Source organism: Equus caballus, chromosome 18, assembly GCF_041296265.1.
Source record: "Equus caballus isolate H_3958 breed thoroughbred chromosome 18, TB-T2T, whole genome shotgun sequence".
In the NCBI taxonomy this organism is placed as follows: domain Eukaryota; kingdom Metazoa; phylum Chordata; class Mammalia; order Perissodactyla; family Equidae; genus Equus; species Equus caballus.
The window spans coordinates 53,759,144-53,784,649 of NC_091701.1; the positions used below are offsets into that span (position 1 = coordinate 53,759,144).

A 25,506-nucleotide genomic window follows, 5' to 3' on the forward strand; every position below is an offset into this window, starting at 1 on the left:
AACACAATTATGTTATTAGAAATTATTTAAATCTGTATTTCTTAATCTAGAAAAATATTAATAATACCTCAATTTAAAAAGTATCCTATTTCTGTAAGGATGTGCACACCCATTCAGGGAAAGGTACAGAAGGACATATCTCCGAAGTGCTTATATCTATTCTACCAAAGTAGAAGAAGTACAGGTGATTTTTACTCCTCTCTTTATATACATCCATATTGTCTGAACCTGTATTATCTTATTTTTTCTAATTGAAGATATAACACATGCTTGTTATAAAAACTCCAAACAATACAGAGGAATATAAGAAATAAAGTAAAAAATCACCTAAAAATTCTGTTACCCAGAGATAACCATCAACTAGTTTGTGATCTTTACTTCATACGTTTTCCTATGAATACACACATACCCAAATGATTTTACATAAATGGGATCATATAATACAGACTACTTAATTACTCTCTCTACTTCATACTCCTCAGAAAATAATAACGCTGTATTAATTTGGGGGAAAAATCCTTCTACATGATTTTAAATATATCACTCACATATACTTATTCAGTCCATAGAGGGCCACCAAATAAACAATGGCATTAAGATTTTCTTACCTTGCTGGTTTGTGGTACTGGCAAAGAAAGTCAAACCTTTCATCTGGCACAGGTACTCTGCTCTCATTAGGATCAATAGTGCAGAATGGAAAGTTTTCTGCTGAAGCCTGGCTATTGGTTAGTACATTGAAGAAGGTAGATTTCCTAAAATGAATAAAACCAATTTCAATCAATTCTTAGGCTAACACAGAGAAAAATCTACCTCACCCTAATTTCAACACTCAAATAAGATCCTTGAGGATTATAAAACAAATCTGGGAAGGGCAGCAGTGGGAAGGAATAATACATTTTTACCAATAGAAATGTATGAAATTTACAACAATGCAGCTCATGATTTATAATTAGCTTACATTCCTATCTCAGTCTATTTAGAACTTGAAAAGCATTTTCCCAAAGAATCTTTGTTATAAATGATAGCTAGTTTCACATCATACCACAAAAAACTTTATCCCTAAAGAGTACCTGGTAGTACCAGTATCACTTCATCTATATCCAATATAATCTTCTCTAGCATAAACGTAGAGAGGTGTGTATCTAGTGAGGTCAATCACTTCGCAAGCATTCTGAATTGGGAAAGGGATGGTTGGTTGGAGTTGGAAATGGAAGGCTGGAACTCAGACTTCCTTCTAATTGTTAGTGCATAGGATTACTCCTAAGTCTAGAACTGCGAATTATAATTACGAAAGTCAAAATGTGAATTTTTTCAAGGTATAACAAAGCAAGGAAAAAATCTATTAATAATGAATAAATTGGTCACTAGTTTTCTAATTATCTGATTCTTATCAGGTGACACATGCTCAGAGAATGCCAACTCATATTAACACCAGCCACATTTTTTACAATATAAGTACAGTGCCAAAAGTCATAGAATAAAAATCAAAACAAAATGGGATTTTTATAAGTTTGTTGATCTGCTTTGTACTACTTTTCAATTCCATCACTAATATGGACAGTGGAGAATTCACTAAAGTGATTTTTTCCTTGCTCCAGGAGGAGGACTGTAGCACACATGAGGATTTAAAAGGAAAATCACTGTTATATAATTTTTTTAAAAACTGGAGGAATTGAGGAAGTAGCGAAGGATTACATAGAAATTGTGAGACTGGTGCTTGCTAACTCTTGCTAGATATGATTATGTAAAAATGTTTGCATATGGACCAAATTTGATGACAAAACAATATTCAAAAAGTACAATGGTTGTTAGGATGATGGAATTACGGGAGATTATTTTTCTCTCTGTTCCAAACATTTTTTAAGGTAAAAATGTCTGTTAAGATGAGATCTAAACCTATGTTCATCAGGAGAAATTTATTTTTATAGTTACTACAGTTAGCTCATCTGAATGAACTTTTAAACAGAAAAACCAGTCCTTTTTTTCTTTTTTTTTAACTCTGAAACCCTTATAAGAGAGTAATGAACAAAGGCAACCATCAAGGCGTATCTAAACACCACTGCTGAGAAGTACATTTGGGCAACAAGATACTTAACTTGTAACTGCCTGTAGATCTTTAAATATTGCTCTTATATCACACTCAGATTAAACATTTCAGAATAAAGTAGAAACATTTGCCAAAATAGTCACTTAAATCATTACTGGTTACTTAGGGCACCACTGGTCAAATCAGCAGCTTTCAAATGCCTGCCTATAATAGAATCAGCTGAGAATGTAAAGGCAGGCATGACCAGGCCTCTTTCCAGACCTGGTGTAGGCCCCAGGATTTTTAAATTATCTCAGGTGATACAGATGTAAAGTCAGGTTTTGAAACCACTGGGCTAGATTCAGAATCAGCTAACAACCCACTGAATAATACTGATGGTGGTAGAATTTATACTGGCAACCTCTAAGAGGCTGGTAACAATCCCAGAACTCTGGGAATGATAATTAAGAGGAAATCACTAGTTTCTACAGTGCTAGCTTTTAATTTCAATCCTGTTAAGATAAACATCACAGTACTTAATTTAAAATAATCTGTTTATCTATAAAGTTATAATCCATCTAATTCCAGAAAGACTCTGAAGTTTAAGACATCAAAAAAATTAACACCTGTAATGGGGAAGACAATTTTTAAAAAGAGAATTCATGTGAAGACTATGATCTTTAAATATCGTGTCCATTAAAATAACCAGGACTCCCCAGAGAAATGGCTAGTTCCAGGTCTGAGACCAGAAATATACAAGATGAGTCTGAAACAATTTTTCCCAAGGGAAAATAAGGAAGCTATTAAAGGCCATAAAGTCCTACCAAAAGCACTCCGGAGCCCACTTAAATAGGCCCACTGGCCAAAGACGAGTCAATCTGAGCATCAATAAGAATAGCTTCCACGGATTGGAATAAATAACTTTATATCTGTGAGTTGTTAATAGTCCTCAACAAAACCAGACCAAAAAGAACCTCTCTCTGGCCACCTTTTAAGCATGCTAGATGATTGATTCTTTTGAAGACTGATAAGCAAAGCACTTATTGCATCTTTCCTATATGAACTGTACTTTTAGAGTACAGTTTTAAAAGATTTAGAGTACAGATTAAAAGATTATTGCATAGACATATTCCAGCCAACAAATGAGGAGAGAATAAAAAACCTCGAATATCAACCTTTGAACCCCTAAAGAATTAATGGATCTACATAATGATCACCAATGATATTAATACTGCAAAAAGAGGAAAAGACCATAGTAACTCCTAAAAGAAGCATATATGCCATCCTTTAAATATTCTTATAAAAATTATTTGATATCAATCTGATCAAGCCTTTAGATATTACTACCACTTTACAGGAAATACAGGGGACAGAAGAACATACTAAATGACACCACATAGATGCAACCAACAAAATTCAGACTTTGGGAAATTCTATAAGACAAACACCCAGATTTCCTAAACAAGTCAATTGGGGGAGGGAGGAAATTCTGCTTCTAGGTGAGATGCAAAAGCTAAGAAGAGACTGTTAACTCTCAACCAGAACTAGAAGAGCCATATAAATGCAGAACACAGAAAGCATCTGTTTGATGGGGCTGGGAATCTGGAAATGGAATGGAAATGGGGAAAAAAAACTCAAAGAAGTGATCTGACCACTAAAGCCACTTTTACCCTGGGGACGTCTGCCCATTCTGGGCAGAGGAAGAAGGCCAAGAATCCAGGCTTTACGCTCACGGAAAGCTGATGCTGAAGGACAAAGAGCCCAGCAAAGCATCTGGAGGAAACTTGGAGAATCTCAAGAACACAACCAGTTTTCTCCTCAGGATATTTCTCCCAGAAGGGAAAACTCCAAAAGTGGGCTGAAGCAAATGGTGACATAAATGGGCCCACTCTCTCTCCCCTACTCCACTCCCTGCAAAAAAATAAAAAATAAAAAGTGATAACTGGGTTGCCAGAACAGTCCATGAGTTTTTATTTATTTAAAATGTAACTAAAGTATTACAACCCTGCAATGAAAATATTACAAAATAATGTTACCATAAAAGTACTTAAAACGTAATTTAAACATATTAATTAATCCAAACACTTATAGAACACTTGTGTCTTCTGGAGGGATAAAAAAAGGGCAGTTGTATTTTTGTATATTGTAGTAAAACAAACTGCTTAGGGACAGCCCCAGTGGCCTAATGGTTAAGTTCAGCGCACTCCACTTCGGTGGCCCAGGTTCGGTTCCCAGGCATGGACCTACACCACTGGTTGGTGGCCATGCTGTGGCAGTGACCCACATACAAAATGGAAGATGATTCACAACAGATGTCAGCTCAGGATGAATCTTGGTCAAGCCAAAAAAGGAGGATTGGCGACGGATGTTAGTTCAGGGTGAATCTTCCTCAGCAAAAAAAAAAACAAAAGAACAAAAAAAATCCCTGCTCATTGCAATTCCTATAGTTATATTAATCGCAATAGTAAAAGGCCATAGGGAGTTTATGAACTTATTTTCAAATTTATTAAGGACAGTATTTTTCTTTAAATGCATTTCTCCCTCCCCTAAACCCCAGTACATAGTTGTATATCCTACTTGTAAGTCCTTCTAGTTCTGTGTGGGATATTGCCACACCATGGCTTGACAAGCAGTGTGTAGGTCCACACCCAGGATCCAAACCAGCAAACCCTACGCTGCCAAAGAGCATGCAAACTTAACCACTACACCACTGGGCTGGTCCCAAGTATAGCATTTTTGACTGTCTACTTCGACAAAGACATGTTTTATAATAAAGAAAAAAGTTTATCCCTTAAAACATTATATGGTAAAAATACAGCAAAAGAAAGTCCCATTATCTCTTAGGCCAAAAAAATGCTTACATACAGTCAGATTAGACTTGGAAGACAAATCTCCATTTGCACAGATCATCTCATCTTGGACATGGATTTTAAATTTCATGAAGTCCAAGTCATCTGTACCTTCCAATAGCTTTATAAATACAAAAAAGTAAAAAGAAATAAGGAAGAAGGAAAAAGAAAAATTTCTAAGGATTATTACTGCAGGCTTCAGTGACAAATTAAGACATTTTGATCTATTCAAATCTATTAAAGAGAAGCTTTGCAAAAGCAAAGAATTTGAAAGTTTTGGCCTAAGCCTGGTATATTAAAGCCCACAAGGCTTTCTGTGAAATGAAGATTTTACACTCACACACACACACACACACACACTTAGAAACCTTAAGGTTATTATTAAAGCTTGAAAATAGAAGATTCAACACTGTAGGAATCTCTCCTACGTAAGAAATGCATAAGAGAGATAAACCTCTTAAGGGTTTACATAAATATCATTTCAGCAATGGTAGCATTAAAAAAAAAGTAGCTAGACTAAATGTATGCCCCCTCCATTTAGAACCTAAATACTTTATTTTTGAAATTACATATTTTACTGAGGTAAGTAAATCTGACTGAATAGATGTTTTATCTAAAACCTTATACAAAATTACAATAGGTATTGGGAAGTCAGGATACCAATGCAAATTCCCACAGCATTGTGAATTAACCCTTTACAGAACACAGACCCAAAACATGAAAAAAGTAGAATGTTCTTTCAAAATGTTTTAAATTTAGATATAACTAAACTGTTAAAAAGTATCTATCTGCTAGCTACAGAAATAAATATAGATAACAGAAATGAATACTAATACGTATATATGTGGGTTAGTAATAACACATGTATTTCCTAACTCTATCAGGTGAAAAGGCCTAAAAGCAGTAACACCCCAGCAGGAAGGGTCATACCTAGAGCCCAGATCTTAGTTTCTAAATACCATTCTCCAATAAAAGAAACCAGGGTTCCCTGGAGACAAAGCTGAACAGTAAAATTGTAGTATTAGCCTGAAACGTCTTATAGCGTCAGAGAGTAAGGAAGCGCTTAAAAAAAGGAAAAGAAAAAAAAAGATGGGGGCATGTCAAAAGGACTTAGGAGGCAACTTGAAAGAGCTCCCAATGGCCAAAATCAGAACAATGTGAGCAAGAAAATACTGATAACACAGAACATGCCTCACTTAGCAGGGACACGTTCTGAGAAATGCATCGCTAGGCGATTCTGTCATTGTGAAAAGACCATAAAGTGTCCTTAAATCAAGAACAAGAGAAAATGATGCAATCAAGAGACAAGGCAAACACAAGATGTTTGAGGCTACTATGGGCATAACATGACATACTATTTTATAGTAACCTTTTTTTCTAAGTAGAAATAGTACACTCTAAAACAATGATAAATAGTACAATAAATACATAAACCAGCAACAGTCATTTATTACCATTATCAAGTATTACGTACTGTACCTAACTGTATCTGCTATACTTTTATACAACTGGCCGCGCAGTAGGTTTGTTTACACCAGCATCACCACAAACACACGTGTAATGCGTTGTGCTATGACATTACAATGGCTATGAAATCACTAGGCAATAGAAATTTTTCAGCACCATTACAATCTTATGGGACCACCATGGTTCAGGCAGTCCGTAGTTGACCAAAATATCACTGTGCAGCACATGAGTGCACTGGATTATAACCCAAAGAATAAAACACATTTTAGTGAGTCTAAACAGAACTATATAAATGATTTTAAAAATAACTAAATGTGAGCAAAAAGAAAAATAAATCTTACTTGTGGAAGAATTCCAAATAATAAATGGAAAAAAATAAAGGAAGTAGAAAATCACTATTAGAACACCACACTAATAATTGCTGCAGGCAAAATCACTGAGGAATGATAAAATTAAGTCAGAGAAACTTTAAAGAGAAAAAAGGATATTTGAATAGCCTCAAAATATCTTTCCCCCATAATATTAACTAATCACTGAGGTGGTTTTAACAAACATCCACAAATTCTTTGATACTCTTTCCTTTAGGAGGTGGAGCTTAATTCCCCTCCCCTTGAGTGAGAATTGGACTTAGTAACTTGCTTCTAATGAATAGAGTACAGAAAAGGAAAAAGGATAATTTTACATTGGAGAAATAGGACAGACACCACCTTAACCAACTGATCAAGGTTAACATCACCAGTAGTAAGTCGTGTTGGTATCATATACCCGTCAATATCACGCAATGAGAAGGGCACTTTACCTCCATGGTATTCTTCCCTAAAGCCCATAGCATGACTGCTGATATCAAAACATATCACAAAGCTGCAGTAGTCAAAACAGTGTGGAACTGGCATAAAGACAGACACAGAGACCAAAAGAATAGAATATAGAGCCCAGAAATAAACCTTCCCATATGGAAGCAGCCCAAATGTCTACTGACAGATAAATGAATAAAGAAAATGTGGTATACACATACAACGGAATATTACTCAGCTTTCAAAAAGAAAGAAATCCTGTTACATGCTACAACATGGATAAACTACGCTGAGTGAAATAAGCCAGTTACAAAAGGACAAATATTCCACTTACGTAAGATATTTACAGTAGTCAAAATCACGAAAACAGAAAGTAGAATGGTAATTGCTGGGAGAGGGGGAGGGGAAAATGGGAAGTTGCTATTCAATGGGTACAGAGTTCCAGATTTGCAAATGAAAAAGTTCTAGAGATGTGTTACACAGCAACGTGAATACAGGTAACACCACAGAACTGTACACTTCAGAATGTTTAAAGGGTAAATTTTATATCACGTGTTTCTTTCCACAATTAAAAAAAAGCCCACAGCATGAGAACTCATCAGACTCGAATTGAGAAATGTAACACAAAATACCTGACTTCTCAAAAGTAAATGAAATTTTTCGTCTTGGAAAAGAAAAAGGACATTAGTGGGAAAATTGGTGAAATCCAAATAAAGTCTATAGTTAATAGTAAATAAGTAAGTGAGCAAAAAAAGTTTATCTGAAATTATGTGGTGATACAGCAAGAGAGACCAGAATTCTGAAAACGAAACAATGAAAATTAAAAGATCTAAAAGAAAGCCAATTAACCTACGAAGTACTTTTAAGACACACAATTACTGCTGAAATAATAACAGGAACGAGTGAACAGGAGAGCAGGTCTGTGGTCCAAAAGATTATTCAAAACGTATTAAAAAGAGAAAGCAAATAATTCCCAAATCACACATTTCCATGAAAGAGTAGGCACCCTTGAATGTTGACAAATACACAATAAGATTTAACCTCATTTAAAATGGTATTGGAAAGTTTTGCTTTCCCTTCTACCATGGGACTGTCCTGCCAAAAAGAGCTAGAAAACCAGACAAAATATGTGAAATAACAGTTTTCGGACAGAGGACAGTATGCAGCGCAGGACTAAGTTCCCTGAGAGAATAGCAAATGAACCAAACTCTACAACTGCCCCAGCTTACTGCCTAACCGTGGTTTCAATGCCGTTGGGAGGGGGAACCAACAGAACCCGACAGTCATGCAAAGTTAAAGAGACTAAAATGAGAGTTTGAGGAGGTCAAAGCAGCAAGAATTTACAGAGCAGTGTACCGGAAAGGAAGGCTGCACAGAGAGAGGGCTCTGGAGTTCAGCAGAAGGTATCCTCAAGAACATGGCTGAGTAATGATGCACATGAGTAAGCTCAGTCTCCAAAAGACCAGGGAAAAAAACCACCCAAAAGCAGTAGAGTGAACAACTCTCAGGCTCAGACAGAGCTTGAAATGCTTTACATTCCTACCAACCAGAGCAGAGAATTTTAATAATATAAGGGAACTCAGAGTCTTCAAGAGACATATCTTAGTATGAGGGCTAAAGGAGCACCAGAGAAAAAATATTATGAATTCAAAGAAAACGTAACAGGAAGCCTCAAAGCAATCAAAATGACACACAAATAACTAAATGCCAGAACAAAGTTGAATACTCTTTAAAGGAAGTGCTCAACATAAAATTTAGTGTCTGGAACCCAATAAAAATTACAAGGCATACAAAGAAGCAGGAAAATACAGACCAAAATCAGAATAAAAGTCAATAAACACAAATAAACCCAGTAGAGATGATGAACTTAGCAGACAAGGACCTTAAAATAAATGTTATAAATCTTTTCAGAATTTTCTGAAGGATGTAAAGGGAAGTAAGAAGACAATGAGAAGTGAAATGAAAGATATGAAAACTATCCAGATAGAGCTTTTGTATGAAAAATGCAGTATCTGAAATAAAATGAAATTAAAATGAAAAACACAGTGGATATGATTGACTACAGATTAGACACTGCAAAAGAAAAGATCAGCAAAGATGAAGACGGAGCAAGAGAAACTATCAAATGAGGCATAGAGAAAAAACAGATTGAAGAAAAAAAATAACCAGAGCTTCAGTGGAATACTATGTAGAGGACTAACGCACATATAACAAGTCCCAGAAGGAGAGGAAGGAGAAGAGGCGGGAAGCATTTAAAGAAATACTGGCGAAATATTTTACAAATTTAACAAAAACCATAAACTTACAAACCTAAAATCCCAGCAGACACCAAGCAAGAGAGGCATAAGGAAAACTACACTAAACCATATGAAAATCAAATTGCTGAAAACTAGTAGTAAAGAGAAAATTTTAAATACAGATGGGGGAAAAACATTATGTACACAGAAACCAAGATAAGAATGACAACAGACTTCTCATCAGAAAGCTAGAAGAAAATGGAAGATACGAAATTCTCCCCAGTGAAAATCTTTCAAAAATGAAGGCATAATAAGCACAAGAAAAGATGTTCCATATTATTAGGCATCAAGGAAATGCAATTCAAAACCACAAGATACCACTTCACATCTTGGCTATAATCAAAAAGATAATAAGCATTGGTGAGAACGTAGAGAAACAGGAACCACACCGGTGGGAATGTAAAAATGGTGCGGTCCCTTCAGAGGACAGTTAGGCGGTTCCTCAAATAGAAAAACACAGAGTCACCATACAACCCAGAAATTCCACTCCTAATACATCCAGGAGAGATGAAAACATATGTTTACACAAAAATTAGTGTATTCCAAGGCTGGGGCAGAGAAAGTACAAACAAGGCTGGAACATACTGTGATGCCAGAAAGTAGAAAGTACTGGAAAAATAGAGGACACATCAAAAGGAATATGTGTGAACAGGAAGGCTCCTATTGGCCAAATCTGAGCAATCTGAGGAGCAAAATAAATAACAGTAGTAACAGATTATAACAAAGTAAAATAAGAACAGATCTTGATATAAGTAAATTATAATCAAATACATCAGTAATATAATAGAATTCCCATTGTTCCTTCTATAACTGTAGAAGGAACAATGGAAATTTTAAAATCACCATTTGGTAAACACCACAATAATAGCTATTTCAAACAAGAATCATTAATACATGCCAAATTTAGGGGGTAAAAGCATGAAAAACACAATATTTACATAATTTCAAAGTATCTCCCACTAAATATTTACTAATTGCAATGGCAAATACAGTAACCCTTTCAGTGGAGAAATTTGTGAGACACCTCCTTAGACAAGCGATCACAATCAAAAACACAGTCAGTAATAAGACAAATCAACATCATGTGCTTCCTCATATTATATACTAAAAAGCACGTCACTTCTGTGTCCAAAAATGAATAACTTGAACTTAATCACAAAGAAACATTAGACAAACCCAAATTGAGGGCCCTCAGAGTAAGCGGCCAGCACTCTTCAAATGAGTCAAGTACATGAAAGACAAAGAGAAACTGTTCCAGGTTAAATGAAACTGAAGAGACAAAACAATTAAATACAACATACAATCCTGGATTAGATCCTGGACCAGAAAATGGACAATTAGTAGGACAACAGGTAAATCAATGCTAATTTCCTGATTTTGATAACTATACTATGATTATGAGAGACATTAATATTTGGGGAATATAGGCAGACATTATATATAAATTTTTTAACTAGTTTTTTAAATGCGAAATTACTTCAAAAAAAACCTTTTTAATTTTAAGTGAAAAGGCAAGAAGACTGGGAAGAAGCAGTTCTAATACATATCCAATAAAGAACTCATACTCAGAATAAAAAACAATCCCTAATAAGAAAAAAACAGACCCTTCACAAAAGATATCCAATAAATATATGAAAAGGTGCTCAAAATCACTAGCTGTTAGAGATATACAAAATAACAACCAGATACCCCTACACACAAGTAAGGCCAAAATGAAAAAGACTGACAGCACCAAGTATAAATGAGAATGCAGAGCAATTAGAACTCTACTACAATGCTGGCACAATAAATCAGAACAACCACTTTGGAAAATTGTGTGGCAGTATCTACTAAGGCTATTTAACTCCTAGGGATATGGGCGTGTTGGAGGGGTGTGAGTTGTATCCATTCACCCAACAGAAATGAGTTCTTACATCCATCCACCCACTAAAAGACATGTACATGAATGTTCAAAGCAGCTCTATTCATAATAGCTAAAAGATGGGAACAACCCAAATGCCCATCAACGGCAAAATGGGTAATAAACTGTGTATTCTCTCAGACATAATGTTGATTTAAAAGACATAAAGAGGGGCCAGCCCCGTGGCCGAGTGATTAAGTTCGCACGCTCTGCTTCGGGAGCCCAGGGTTTCGCCAGTTCGGATCCTGGCCACGGACACAGCGCCGCTCATTAAGCCATGCTGAGGCAGCGTCCCACATGCCACAACTAGAAGGAGCCACAACTAAAAATACACAACTATGTACCGGGGGGCTTTGGGAGAAAAAGGAAAAATAAAATCTTAAAAAAAATAAAATAAGAAAAGACATAAAGAGTACCTAATATATGATTCCATCTGTATCAGGAAAACTAATCTATGTAGTGATAGAAGTTGGAACATGGTTGTCCCAGGAAGGATAGTTCTGACTGGGAAGGGATACAAGGGAGTTTTCCATGGCACTGGATATGTTCTAGATCTTGATGCAGCTACTGGTCACACAGGTGGACTGATATGTAAAAATTTGATAAGTACATTTAAAGTTTGTGCATTTTACTGCATGTAAGTTATACCTCAATTAAAAAGGAAACTCAGGGGGCTGGCCTGGTGGTGCAGTGGTTAAGTTCGGATGCTCTGCTTCAGCGGCCCAGTCTTCACCTAGTTCGGATCCCGGGTGCACACCTACACACCGCTTGTCAAGCCATGCTGTGGCAGGCGTCCCACATAAAAAGTAGAGGAAGATGGGCATGGACATTAGCTCAGGGCCAATCTTCCTCAGCAAAAAAAAAAAGAGGAAGATTGTGTGCAGATGTTAACTCAGGGCTAATCTTCCTCCAAAAAAAATTTTTTTTTAATTCAAAAAAAGAAACTGGGGCAAAACAAAATAATAATCACTATGGGTAATGCCCTGACAGAAAGCCCACTTAAGAACCCTCTGGAATAATTCAAGTAAGAAATGAGCGGAAATGATGATGTGAAGAAAATCTATCAGAGAACTATTTAGGCACCAGGTTTGGCACCCTGCTGAAAAATACAGTTGAGGGAAAAGGATAAATTTCTCAAGTACCCAGGTGGAAAGTAGATTACCCAAGATAAGGACTACAAGGGGAAATGAGCTTAATTTTAGACATGTTGAGTGGAGATATTTAACTGGAGATGTTCAGGACAGTTCGATACATGAATCTGGAACTCAGATGCAACCTGAACAGGATGTATAAATTTATAAAGTAGAAGCCAATAGATAATTAAAATCAGGAGAGGATGAGACTGCCCAGGGAGAAAGTATAAAAGAAAAGACAGCCAGGGACAGACACCTAACACTAGGGAGCAAACACAGGCAGTGTAGCAACCAGAAAAGACTGAAGGAAGAGTAAGAGAGGTGGGGAGTTACTGATAGTGCCAAATAGAGAGGTTAAGTAAGTTAAGGACAAATAAATGAGTACAGCAGTCCCCCTTATCTGCAGGAGCCCCAGTGGATGCCTGAAACTGCACATAATCCCGAACCCTATATATAATGTTTTCTCCTATACAGACATACCTATGATAAAGTTTAATTTATAAATCAGGCACAGTAAGAGATTAACAACAACAACTAGTTATAAAACAGAATTATAATATATTGTAATAAAGGATACCGTAGATCTTAGCAACCTCAGCACACAATTTTTTTCCCTTCCTTATTAAGTTGAGAACTTTCACCTTTTCACTTAAAGGGAGCACTTTACAGCTTCTCTGTGGCATATCTGAATTGCCAACATCACCACTCTCGTGCTTTGGGGCCATGATTAAGTCAAATAAGGGTTACTTGAACACAAGCAGTGCCATACCACAATAGTTCATCTGATAATCAAGACGGCTATTAAGTGACTAACAGGTGGGTATACAGCGTGGGTCCACCGGACAAAGAGACGATTCACATCACGGGCAGGACAGCAAGAGATTTCATCATGCTACTCAAAATGGCATGCAATTGCACTGTTTACAATAGCCAAGACGTGGAAGCAACCTAAGTGCCCAGCAACAGACGAATGGATAAAGAAGATGTGGTATATATATATACAATGGAATACTACTCAGCTGCAAAACAGAACAAAATCATTCCATTTGCAATAACATGGATGGACCCTGAGAGAATTATGTTAAGTGAAATAAGCCAGCGAGAGAAAGATAATCTGTGTATGACTCCACTCATATGAGGAATTTAAAACTATGGACCAAGAACAGTTTAGTGGATACCAGGGGAAAGGTGGGGTGGGGGGTGGGCACAAAGGGTGAAGTGGTGCACCTCCAACATGACTGACAAACATTAATGTACAACTGAAATTTCACAAGATTGTAACCTATCAACAACTCAATAAAAAAAATTGGTATAAAAAAAGGCATGCAATTTAAAAATTATGAATTGGTTATTTCTGAAATTTTCCATTTAATATTTCCAGACCGTGGTTTGACCGTGGGTAACTGAAACCTCAGAGAGCAAACCCACAGATAAGGAGGGACTACTGTACAATACTAATCTACGACTGCAAAATTCACCCTTTCACATAAAAAAAGAAACTTCTGTTTAAGCCAAGGTTACTTGGGGTTTTCTGACACTCTCAACTGAACCTAATCCCATCTCATGCAGCAGTAGCAACAAGAAGAGCTGTCCCATGACACAGCAAAGACGTCTGGAATATCAAAATGTAGTTTCTAGGGGGCTGGCCGCATGGCCTAGTGGTTAAGTTTGGTGTGCTCCACTTCGGTGGTCTGGGTTTGGTTCCTGGGCTCAGACCTACTCCACTCCTTGGTGGCCATGCTGTGGTGGGGATCCACACACAAAATAAAGGAAGATTGGCACAGATGTTAGCTCAGGGTAAATCTTCCTCAGCAAAAAAGAAAAAAAAATTTTTTAAATGTAGTTTTTGGAGCAAAGGCAACAGAGGAAAGATAGCCTTATCAACAAATGATGCTGGAATAACTGGACATCCACATGAACAAAAATGAATCTAAGGGCCAGGCTGGTGGCATAGTAGTTAAGTTCACATGCTTCACTTACGTGGCCCGGGGTTCACAGGTTTGGATCCTGGCGAGGACCTACACACCACTCATCAGGCCATGCTGTGATGGCATCCTATGTACAAAATGGAGGAAGACTGGCACAGATGTTAGTTCAGCAACAATCTTCCTCAAGCAAAAAGAGGAAGATTGGAAACAGATGTTAGCTCAGGGCCAACATTACTGACCAAAAAGAAAAAAAAGAAAAGAAAAAAAATGAATCTAGATACAGACCCCATACCCTTCAAAAAAATTAAGTCGAAATGGATCACAGACCTAAATGTAAAATGCAAAATTATAAAACTCCTAGAAGACAGGAGAAAAAAAGAGATGATCTTGCATATGGCAATGACTTTTTAGATGCACCACCAAAAGCATGACCTGTGAAAGAAATAATAGATACGCTAGACTTCATTAAAACTGAAAACTTCAGCCCTGCAAAAGACCATGTCAAGAGAATGAGAAGACAAGTCTCAGACTGGGAGAAAATATTCGAAAAAGACATATCTGATAAAGGACTGTTATCCAAAATATACAAAGAACTCTTAAAACTCATCAATAAGAAAACAACCTGATTAAAAAACGGGCCAAAGACCTTAAAAGATCCCTCACCAAAGAAGATATACAGGTGGCAAATAAGCATATAAAAAGATGCCCCACATCATGTGTCATCAGGTAAACGCAAATTAAAACAACAATGATACCACAGCACAACTATTAGAATGGCCAAAATCCAGAACACTGACAAGACCAAATGCTGGCAAGATGTGGAACAACAGGAACTCTCATTCACTGCTGGTGGGAATGCAAAACGGAACAGCCACTTCAGCAGTTTCTTACAAAACTAAAGATACTCCTATCACACAATCCAGCAATTGTGCACCTTAGTATTGTATGCAAACAAGTTGAAAATTTAGGTCCTCACAAAACCTGCATGTGTACGTTTACAGCAGTTTTATTCATACCTGCCAAAACTTGGAAGCAACCAAGAGTCAGTGAATAAATAACCGATGGTACATCTGGACAGTAGAATATTATTCAGTGCTAAAAATAAATGAGATATTTAAGCCATGAAAAGACACGGAGGAAATTTAAATGCATATTACTAAATGAAAGAAGCCAATCTGAAAAGACTACATACTGTAAGATTCCAACTATAACACATTCTGGAAAAGGCAAAAGTATGGAGACAGTAAAAAGATTAGTGGTTGTGGGGAGGGAGGGATGACTAGGCAGAGCACGGAGGATTTTGAGGGCAGTGAAGCTACTCTGTGTGATACTATGATGGTGGATACATCACACCATACATTTGTCTAAACCCACAGCAGGTACAACACTAAGAGTGTACCCTAAGAGAAACTGTAGACTTTGGGTGATTATGATGTCACAGTGTAGGTTCATCAAGTGCAACAAATGTACCACTCTGCTGGGGATGCTGATAATGGGGGAGGCTGTTTATGTGTGAGGGCAGGGGGCATATGGGAAGTCTCTGCACTTTCCCCTCAATCCTGCTGTGAACTTAATACTGTTCCCCAAAAAATTAATCTTTTTTATAAAAAAGTAGTTTCTCCCAACAGCCTGCAAGCCTCACACCCTCAATAATACACTGGCCCAAGAGAAGCTAATTTATAAAGGGTCACTCAGGTAAGAAAAAACAGAAGGAATCTAGAAACCCAATCTTCATACTCTTGGTTTGATATTCTTTCTACTTCATTAAAAGTGTCCATTAAAACATGTCTCTTTGTCATTAAACCTACACAGCATCAAAGGGGAAAAAACTATCCCACTCAGAACCCTCATACACTCCTGGTGGGAATGCAAACTGGTTCAGCCACTATGGAAAACAGTATGGAGATTTCTCAAAAAACTAAAAATAGAAATACCATATGACCCTGCCATCCCACTACTGGGTATCTATCCAAAGAACTTGAAATCAGCAATTCAAAGAGACTTATGCACCCCTATGTTCACTGAAGCATTATTCACAATAGCCAAGATATGGAAGCAACCTAAGTGCCCAGAGAATGATGACTGGATAAAGAAGATATGGTGTATATATACAGTGGAATACTATTCAGCCATAAAAAAATGACAAAATTGTCCCATTCACAACAACATGGATGGACCTTGAGGGTTAAGCAAAATAAGCCAGATAGAGAAAGACAAACACCGTATGATTTCACTCACACGTTAAAGACAAACACACACATGGACAAAGAGAACTATTTACTGGTTACCAGGGGGAAGGGGGGGTCAGGGGTGGGCACAAAGGGTGAAGGGGCACACCTATCAGATGACTGACAAATAATAATGTACAACTGAAATTTCACACTGTTGTAAACTATCATAACCTCAATTAAAAAATAAATAAATAATAAATTAAAAAAAAATTTTTTAATTAAAAAAAAATTTTTAAAAACTATCCCATTCACAAATAATTACTGAATGCCTACTAAGCTCCTAACACCAGTCTAGGAGCTAGAAATATAACCATAAACAAGAACAACACAATCCTTGCTTTCATGTACTTTAAATTTTAATGGGGAGAGAAGGCATTAAACAGCTGCTTTAATTAGATAATACATATAAAGCATTCAGAACAGTGACTGGTATATAGTAAGTGTTCAATAAATATTAGCTATTGTTAGCAATATTACCTCTATAAGGTAATCAGCCTTATACATACTAAAAAAAGCAAACCTTTTTATTCATTTAGTTCTCTAAAAATCAAGAGATTCCTTAGATGTACTAAATGTCCTTATTTTTGATCAGCAGGCCATCTTCTAGAGAACTGACCCCTCTCCCCTATCTATTTCTTTTGGGGCTATCCAGAAGCGGACAAGTCCAGTCGAATTTCCTTACATAGGAATCTGAATCACTGGAAAGGCAGCAGATGAGAGACACCCAGAAGTTCAGTTCACATGGCTGAGCTCCACGTGGACCCATCTCTGCCAGCACTACCCTGGCTCCTGTCCTGCCTGAGGCCCGGCTATCCAGCTTGTCTTTCAGTTCTATCCTTCCAATAAGTCTCTTTTTCTTGCTTAAAACAGCCATAATTTGTGTTGCTTACAAAGAACCCTACTTGGTACAGTTGGGTAATGTAGATCATTCTACACAAAGGAGTGTTCACGACCAAACATAATTGCCAAAACTCATCAAACTTTACACTATGAGTGAATTTTACTGTTTGGAAAGTATATACCTCAATAAAACTGGGGAGGAGTGGAAGGAGTATTTAATTTAAAAGCATAAATAGCACATTTATAAAAAACAAAATATTTATTTAAAAATATGTATTTATAATAAAATGTTTTTAGGTTATTATTTTCATATACATTGATTTTATTATGCTCTATGGCTAAAGAACTTATACAGGAAACACTTAAGATGGCCCATTTTAAAGTAGTCCCATTTAAAGTCAAGCTGCACTGACTGCAGTGACTCAAGAATAAGGTTAGCGAATATCTAAAAACTATGTCTTGCTCACTAGTGCAATAAAGCTCACAACATCCATAATGATCATATCTTGCTTTCAAGTTTATTGACAGCACCCTACAGTATTCTGCTTAATTATTTGTTTTGCTTATATTTCCACTCTCTATTTAGTCTTACTTTGCAAGCAGCCTATATCACAGCAGGAAACTCCTTCAAAATGCAAACCTCTCCATCTCCGGGAAAGACTGAAATTAGGACAGCCACACTTGTTCACGTTTTACAAGAATTTAAGAACTGCCTTAGTTGGTCATACCATGCTCCATTCACTAAGCAATCTCTATGACAGGGGCTGCAAGGAACACAGGAAAGAACATGGTTGTCCTACTTGCCACCAATCTAAAAGCCTAAAGCACATGCCAAAATACCTTCAGTCACCTTAATAAATCCACACTGGATGTTACTCATTAGTACACCCTAATCACTTTTGAGACATTTTATATTTTAATGTTAGTAAAACATACTAAAATAGAAGCGAAATAACGAAAAAAGTAGACTTTGAACATCCAAGTTGCATGTGTATAGATTTATATGATAAACTCCACATATATTTCCTATCACTGTCATATTTGCAAACAAATGATTCACTTCAATTTTAAACATTACAAAACTCAAACTTTTGTTCTCACAACTTTCAGATTTAGTCACTTTATAACAGATACCCTTTATCTAGCAACTTCCAAAATTAAATTCAAAATTGTCACCTGCTTCCAGTAAAAATCTGATCCCTGATCTCCCAAAAATCGAATCAAATTTATAAGTTTTAAAATAATTTCCTAAAAAGTATCCTATTGCATGGCCCCTGGTAGCCGGCATAGGTAGGTACCACACACAGCCAACCAGCACCAAAACCAAATTTAAACTACTCCAATTCCTCTTAAATTCAATACTGTGTGTCTCCCAAGAGTGTTTCAAGCAAACAGAGCTGATCTGGTTCAACTTGATGTTTTAACTCTCATTGCTTCTTCCTCTGAGTTTAGGAAACAAACAATATAAGTAACTCAAGTTTCACCAGTGTCTGTGTAGAAAACCGAAAGTAAAATACATCTAAACAAAAACCTTGTTTTGCAACATTAGTATTCCAGCTTCCCAGCCTCTTTTCTTCAACTTAAATTTTAATTACCACGTGAGTTTCCATTTCTACAACAGGAACCAAAATATTTACAAGATAAAAATGAGACAAGCCCAACATTCACCTACCCAACATTTGGCAATCCAACAATACCAATTTTCAAGGAGGTTCCAAATCTTCCAATGATTGGGGGTGGCTTAATTCCATCACCTCCCTTTTTGGGGGGCATCTAAAATGTCAAAACAAACATATATATGAACAAAACTTTTTACTGATCCCATCAACCAAAAACACATTTCATCACACAAAACACATTATTGAATTACAGATTAAGAATAAAACATACTGTACACATCAATCACAAAACTGATACTTTATTTTTCAACAAAGATAAAAACAAAAAAGTTCTGATTCTGATAGTTGTCAAAGCAGTCACTCCTGAGAAGTCCTGGAAAGATTGATCTAAAAATATGTGGCGCCAGAAATCAAAAATAAACTTAAAATTTAGCTGCAAATCTTCCATCCAGACTGTTCACAAAACATTTTACTTCTTAACCTGACATACGGTTATTCGAATGAAAGCATTTGGAAGTAGGAGCACAGATAAGAGTCAAAGAAAATCCATTCTAGAACCACCAGCAACCAAGTCACCTCCCACCAAACCATTCCTCTTATCTGGAACCTGCTCTTTCCCATTTCCGCTACACACACCATTTTTCACATGGAGGAACACACGTCCCGATCAAGGTTTTTCCAACCAAGTCTGTTCCACCCTTGGCACTGTAGGTACGACTCATCAGTCTTGATAAGCAACCTTAGCAATCTACAGTCTCATTATTTTTAGTCGTAAATGAACCCACTAACTCTTTTTACTTACAAGTCCAAACTTTCTCGGTCCCTGCTAACCTGGCTCCAAATTCCTCAGTGCAGAATTAATCCCACTTTACTACTGCAAACTGAACTCACGAGGACTGCCAACCTCACGTTTTATAAGCTGAGCACTAAAGCTGTCCCTTGTCTTCTGGCTCCAGGCGAACCTCGTGGGGCCACGCTGAGGCCCTGCTCATGAAGTGATCTTCCAGCCTCTGGTCCTTGACCCCGAGGACCTGGGATCTCCCTTTTCAGAGTCTTAACTCACACCTGTTCCCAGCCAAAGCCCAGGCCTCCGAAGCACAGCTGCACGAGGAGAGCCCCTCCAGTCCTCTGGCCTCCCACCGAAGGGCGGCTGGCCGCCCAGCCTAAGAGGTCCCCACCCAACCCCTTCCCCCTCTGCACTGGGCCACTGGGAGTCCTGGCCTCGGGAGAAGGCTTTCCCAGAGCGTGCCGGGGTGAGGCGTGGGCCGCCCTCGGGACGCGCGGCCTAGTCCAGGGCGCCTCATTCATCCAGACGCCCCATGCCGCCCGCTGCCCTCGCCCCAGCCCGGCCACCTGGCTCTGGCTGACGCCGGCCTCACAGCAACGGGCGGGGGCGCCGAAGACGCGGCAGGGAGCGCGCCCGCGGACTCCCCGGGGGCCTCACCGTGCTCTGGGCGGGCGATGACACGGGGTCCCAGCGGCAGCGGGAGACCAGTCCTGCCGGCAACGGGAGGCGGGGAGGAAGGAGGAGAGAGCGCAGGGCCAGCCCCTCCGCCGAGCGGCACGCACGACGGCGGCGGAACAGGCGGGCCGGGCGCCGGGCGGCACCTGCGCGCAGGCCGCGCGCCCCGCCCCGCCCCGCCCCGCGAGCCCACCCGCCCCGCCCATTGGCCCGAGCGGCCGGGAGGCGGGAGCAGGGTGGGAGGGGCCGCGCGCGCGAGAGCGGGCGGGGGCGGGAGCCGGAGGCAGAGCTCGCGGGCCCGGCTCCCGGAGCGCGCGTCTGCCTCACTCGCAATGCGTGGGGTTCTCAGCCCCGCAGTCCGGCTTCTCTCCCGGTGCGCGCCCCGCGTGGGCCGCACACGCTCTCTTCCCGGGCTGCGGCCCCACGCTTCACCCGCTGGACCCCGGAGCGCCTCACCCTGCCGGCCCGCCTGGGGACGGGTCACCTGAGGGCTGGTGAACAGCCGCGCCAGCCCAGCTCGACCGCCACGGAGTCCTGAGGACCACGTCCGCAGCCCGCCTTCCTTTTCCTATAACTTTCTTCAGTCAATCCACATGGTGAGAAGCTGTTAAACAGACTTTCTTAAAGGAAGAAAGGGCTAAGGGAAGCTTATGATCTAAGAATTCCTGGGTCGCTTTACCGTTTAGGCGTTTTACAGGCACCGGATCCCAGAATGCGGTTCATAGAGCCAATCCCCCCTCCCCTTTTCCTCGGAATAGTTAAGAGCCGGGACCTTTGGAATGTAAAGTAGGTTTCAGTCTGGGTTCCACTACTCATTAGCTGTGTGACCCTGGACAAAGTAACCTCTCTGGGCTTCAGTTTCCTCGTGGACAAAATGAGGCTGAGACCCCCTTAGGAGGTTATTTTGAGGATAAAATGGGATAATGTATGTAAAGAGTGTAGCAATAGCACCCGGCACGAGTAAGAAAGGCTCGTAAACAGTAATAAAGGCTCTTGGTAGTATTAGGGCTTCTCCCGTCCCAGCCACACCTGACTGCACCTTGAGCTCCATCTGTACAAGGAATGCTTTCATTTAGGTCCTGGCCTTCCGTCAGCGTTCAGGCATTTGTTGCAATGAACGTAATACTTGTCCAAAAATTGTGACACTAGACGCTTCTGTCCGAGAGATTAGTTGCTAATAAGGGAAAGGGTGTGAATTGGTTGCTATCCTCATTTTACAGATGACGAAACAGTATCAGAAAGGTTGTGTAATTTAAATGGAGTCACACAACTGGCAAATGGCCGGAGCCAGATCTCAAGCCCCAATCTAACAGAAATCTGTTCCCTTTCAGCCAAAATATTTTGCTAATAGGGGACTCCTTATAAAAGCAGCAACTGAGCCATTATTTATAAAAGAATTGTGTGAAGATTTTCCTTAGCCCTGTGAGAGCCGTCTACTGAAGTAGGTGCTTTTTCTGTAAATTTGGACATTCTCAAGGACATAGGCAAATTGATTCAATTTTGGTTTTGTGTTTTTATTTTTTTTTTATTATCATTCGTGAGTATGCACTCTTTGTAGTCTCTCAGTCTAGCTCGGTTGTCACCATAACCACGTATTTATAAATCAGGTGTCTGGGTGCACTCTAGGTGCAAAACAGAGGGGAGCTAACTAGCCCAGATTTTATACCCACAATCAATATAAGCCCTTATGAATAGCCCTAACAAAGTAATTCCTAAATTGTTTGCTGCTGTTTTAGTAGCGAAGTTCTGTAGTTGGCTTTCACACTGCTGTTTGTGGAAACAGACAGGAACCATTGCTTAAAAAGCTCCGGAATCCCAGAGAACCCCCTCTGCCCAGGAACCAGCCACTCCAATACTAATTGGAAACGTTCCCTAGTCGTGGAATAGTAGACTCGTCTTCAACTTATCACTGTCTTTTGGCCAAATCTCGCTACTTCTTCAGTGTCACTATCTCTGAGATCTACCCATTCCCTTCAGTTCACACTATCAAGTCCTTGAGTCAGTTACGTGTTTCTCTGTTTGCAGCTCATCTTTCTTACTTGCACTTTTGACCACCTTCCGAGTGCCTTGACAAAGCAGGTCGTGCAGATCTCAGTGAGCTGGGCAGTTTTAGGAGTGGCCAATTGCTGCTGCTAACAGTTATCCTGTAACTGGACAGCATTTCCAATTCGCTGGGAGAAATGTGACTCACTCAAGTCACTGGGGTCAATTCATATTCACAAGAAAAGAGGATCTGATTGACCCAGGTTTTTTTGTTTTCCTTTTTTGAGGAAGATTAGCCCTGGTCTAACATCTGCTGCCAATCCTCGTCTTTTTGCTGAGGAAGACTGGCCCTGAGCTAACATCCGTGTCCATCTTCCTCTACTTTATATGTGGGACGCCTACCACAGCATGGCTTGCCAAGTGGTGCCATGTCCACACCTGGGATCCGAACCTGCGAACCCAGGGCACCGAAGCAGAACGTCTGCGCTTAACTGCTGCCCCACTGAGCTGGCCTCTAAAGATGAAGGGTTTTTTTATTTGTTTGTTTGTTTTGAGGAAGATTAGCCCTGAGCTAACTACTGCCAATCCTCTTTTTGCTGAGGAAGACTGGCCCTGAGCTAACATCCGTGCCCATCTTCCTCTACTTTATACATGGGATGCCTACCACAGCATGGCTTCCCAAGCAGTACCATGTCTGCACCCGGGTCCGAACCAGTGAATCCCGGGCCGCCAAAGCGGAACATGCGCACTTAACAGACGTGCCACCAGGCTGGCCCTTTGGCGCAGTTTAAGTAAAGTTCTACCAAGGGTCCCATCAGCCTTTGCCAGGTGGTTAGGAGTCACATAGTAAAAACAACCCTAAGAATGACCTGTCTCTACTAATGAGGCATGCAGTTCTCAGAGAAGACCCTAGTGGATATCTACTATTCTACATAATAAATGATTCAGTGAGACAAACAGGGTATTAAGAGTTAACACTAATGCCAAGACTAAGAAAATGGCTCTGAATATAGGAAAGCTTGTTCTTGAGCCTTTTGCACAAAGGGAAGTCTATTTAGTACCTTTTGGGCTCAGTGATTAAGTGAAGCCTAGAGGAAAGAATCAGAGATGTTCTAGAATGGAAATTGAGCAAAAGATTTCTGTCAGAGGAGAAATGAGAATAGACCATGAGGTCAGCTGCACATGAGGTTGCTACTGAGGAAAAATCAGTGGGATGAAAAAAGTAGCCAGACCCCATGTTCTTAGTCTTTGCTATTATTTGCCTTTCAGAATTTTTCTTTCCAGGCTTTAGCCAATAACAAGGGATCAAGGGATGTTACCAAAGGTCACAAAGATCTAGAGAGTGGTTTGGAATCAGTAATTTATTCCCTGAAACAGAGAAGCTCAGTTGGAAATCCAGAAATTTACTGATCCTATACAGAAAGCTAAGAAGAAGTCAGAGAGAGTATACAGAGAGAGGAAGGAAGGAAAGGAGAATAATCGGATTAGTGACATGTTCACTGTGGGTTTGCAGGGCTTGACTACGCTTGTTGGCCAGCCTCATCTACATCTGTTAGAGGCATAACAGATAAAAAATAATGGTAATAACTGCACTAAAAGGGAAATTGAGTCCTGATAACAACTTTACAAGGAAAGGGAACAGCTTGCAAAAAAATAAGTATTCTGGGGAGTAGGGTAATTGGGGAGATATTGGCCAAGGAGTACAAACTTGAAGTTAGAAAATAAATAAGTTCCAGGGATCTAATGCACAACATTGTGATTAGAGTTAACAATATTGTTTTATATAGTTGAAGGTTGCTGGAAGACTAGATGTTAAATGTTCTCATCACAAAAAAGAAATAATAATTGTGTGAGGTAATGGAGGTGTTAGCTAACACTATAGTGGTAATCATATTGCACTATATTAAGTATATCAAATCAACACATCGTACACCTTAAATTTACAGGGTGTTATACATAGATTATACCTCAATATTTTTAAAAGTACCCTGTATAGAATTATTAAATAGCATTTTTCTCTGTTACCTGTATCAGATTTTTCTCTCCATATATATAATAAGCTTTCTATCAGATTACATCCAATGTCCAGAAAATAGTCCCATGTATTTAGAATATCCTATTCTTCACTTTTTGTTGTTCGTATAAAATTACTTTTTTAGAGTACCTACTCCATGCCAGGCATTGCTCTAGGTTTTGGGGCAATGAAGAACAAGATAAATATGGTACTTGCTTTCAACGAGCTTGCAGTCTAGTCAGGTAGGCAAACAAGTAATTAAATAGCTATCCAAGAACTTGGTAAAAATCTATAGGATACCTAGGTACTTTGATTACAATTTGAAGATTTAAAATAAACCACCTTGATTTTCACTTCCTTTCAGGACTTCTGATATTATGTACCAGGCAGTGCTTAATCCTCCCCTTTTGCTGTCGCATTGCCAGCAGCACTCAGACCCTGTGAGGCATCAGCTAAGAAGATTTTCAATTTTCCTTCTTCCTCTTGACAGATCATGATTTTGAATTTTTGAAATTTGACCGTAAGTTACCTGTGAAGTAAAACATATGTTTAATCAACTTCTCTCTCTGCTGGAATTTGAAAGACTGCTGATTGATTAAAGACTCCAGTTATCATTGGAGAGACTATTAGAGTTTTGTTATCTAATGTCTATCATAATTCATGGATAAAGATTAGGAATTCTTAAAATTTTACATGCTGTTTTCTAAGAGGCAACATAAAAAAGCATATGCTAATCTAGAAAAGTAAATATATTATTAATGTATTAGCTAGGATGCTTTTAGCTGCAGGTAACAGAAATTCTGATTCAATGGAAATTTATCCTATGTAACAGTGCCGAGAGTGAGAACTTCAGGATCAATGGATTCTGTAGCTCAACACTATTTTCAAAGATTGTGGTTCTTGCCATATCAAGGCTCTGTACTCTCTGAGCTTCCTCTGGTTTCATCCTCAAGCTAACAGCAA

General features: G+C 39.0%; 1 protein-coding gene and 1 long non-coding RNA gene across 4 annotated transcripts in view; one reads left to right on the plus strand and one right to left on the minus strand.

Moving 5' to 3' along the window:
• OLA1 (Obg like ATPase 1) overlaps positions 1-20,739 on the minus strand; it is a 166,906-nt gene extending 146,167 nt beyond the window's left edge. Inside the window, exons 1-3 of one of the 3 annotated variants that reach the window (XM_005601585.3) lie at positions 20,438-20,729; positions 19,138-19,238; positions 609-752 (exon numbers count right to left, since the gene is read on the minus strand). In XM_005601585.3, coding sequence (XP_005601642.1) covers positions 609-752; positions 19,138-19,238 — 245 coding nt within the window. In that variant the 5' untranslated portion in view covers positions 20,438-20,729. Of the gene's footprint in view, positions 1-608; positions 753-19,137; positions 19,239-20,437 lie in introns of all 3 variants that reach the window. The other 2 variants (XM_001499353.5, XM_023622021.2) reach the window with 2 other exon arrangements.
• A 45-nt stretch (positions 20,740-20,784) lies between these two features.
• Positions 20,785-25,162, plus strand: LOC106781920 (uncharacterized). Its single transcript, XR_001378709.3, has 2 exons — positions 20,785-21,142; positions 24,908-25,162. It is a non-coding gene; the product is annotated as an uncharacterized lncRNA (long non-coding RNA).
• Positions 25,163-25,506: the final 344 nt, after the last annotated feature.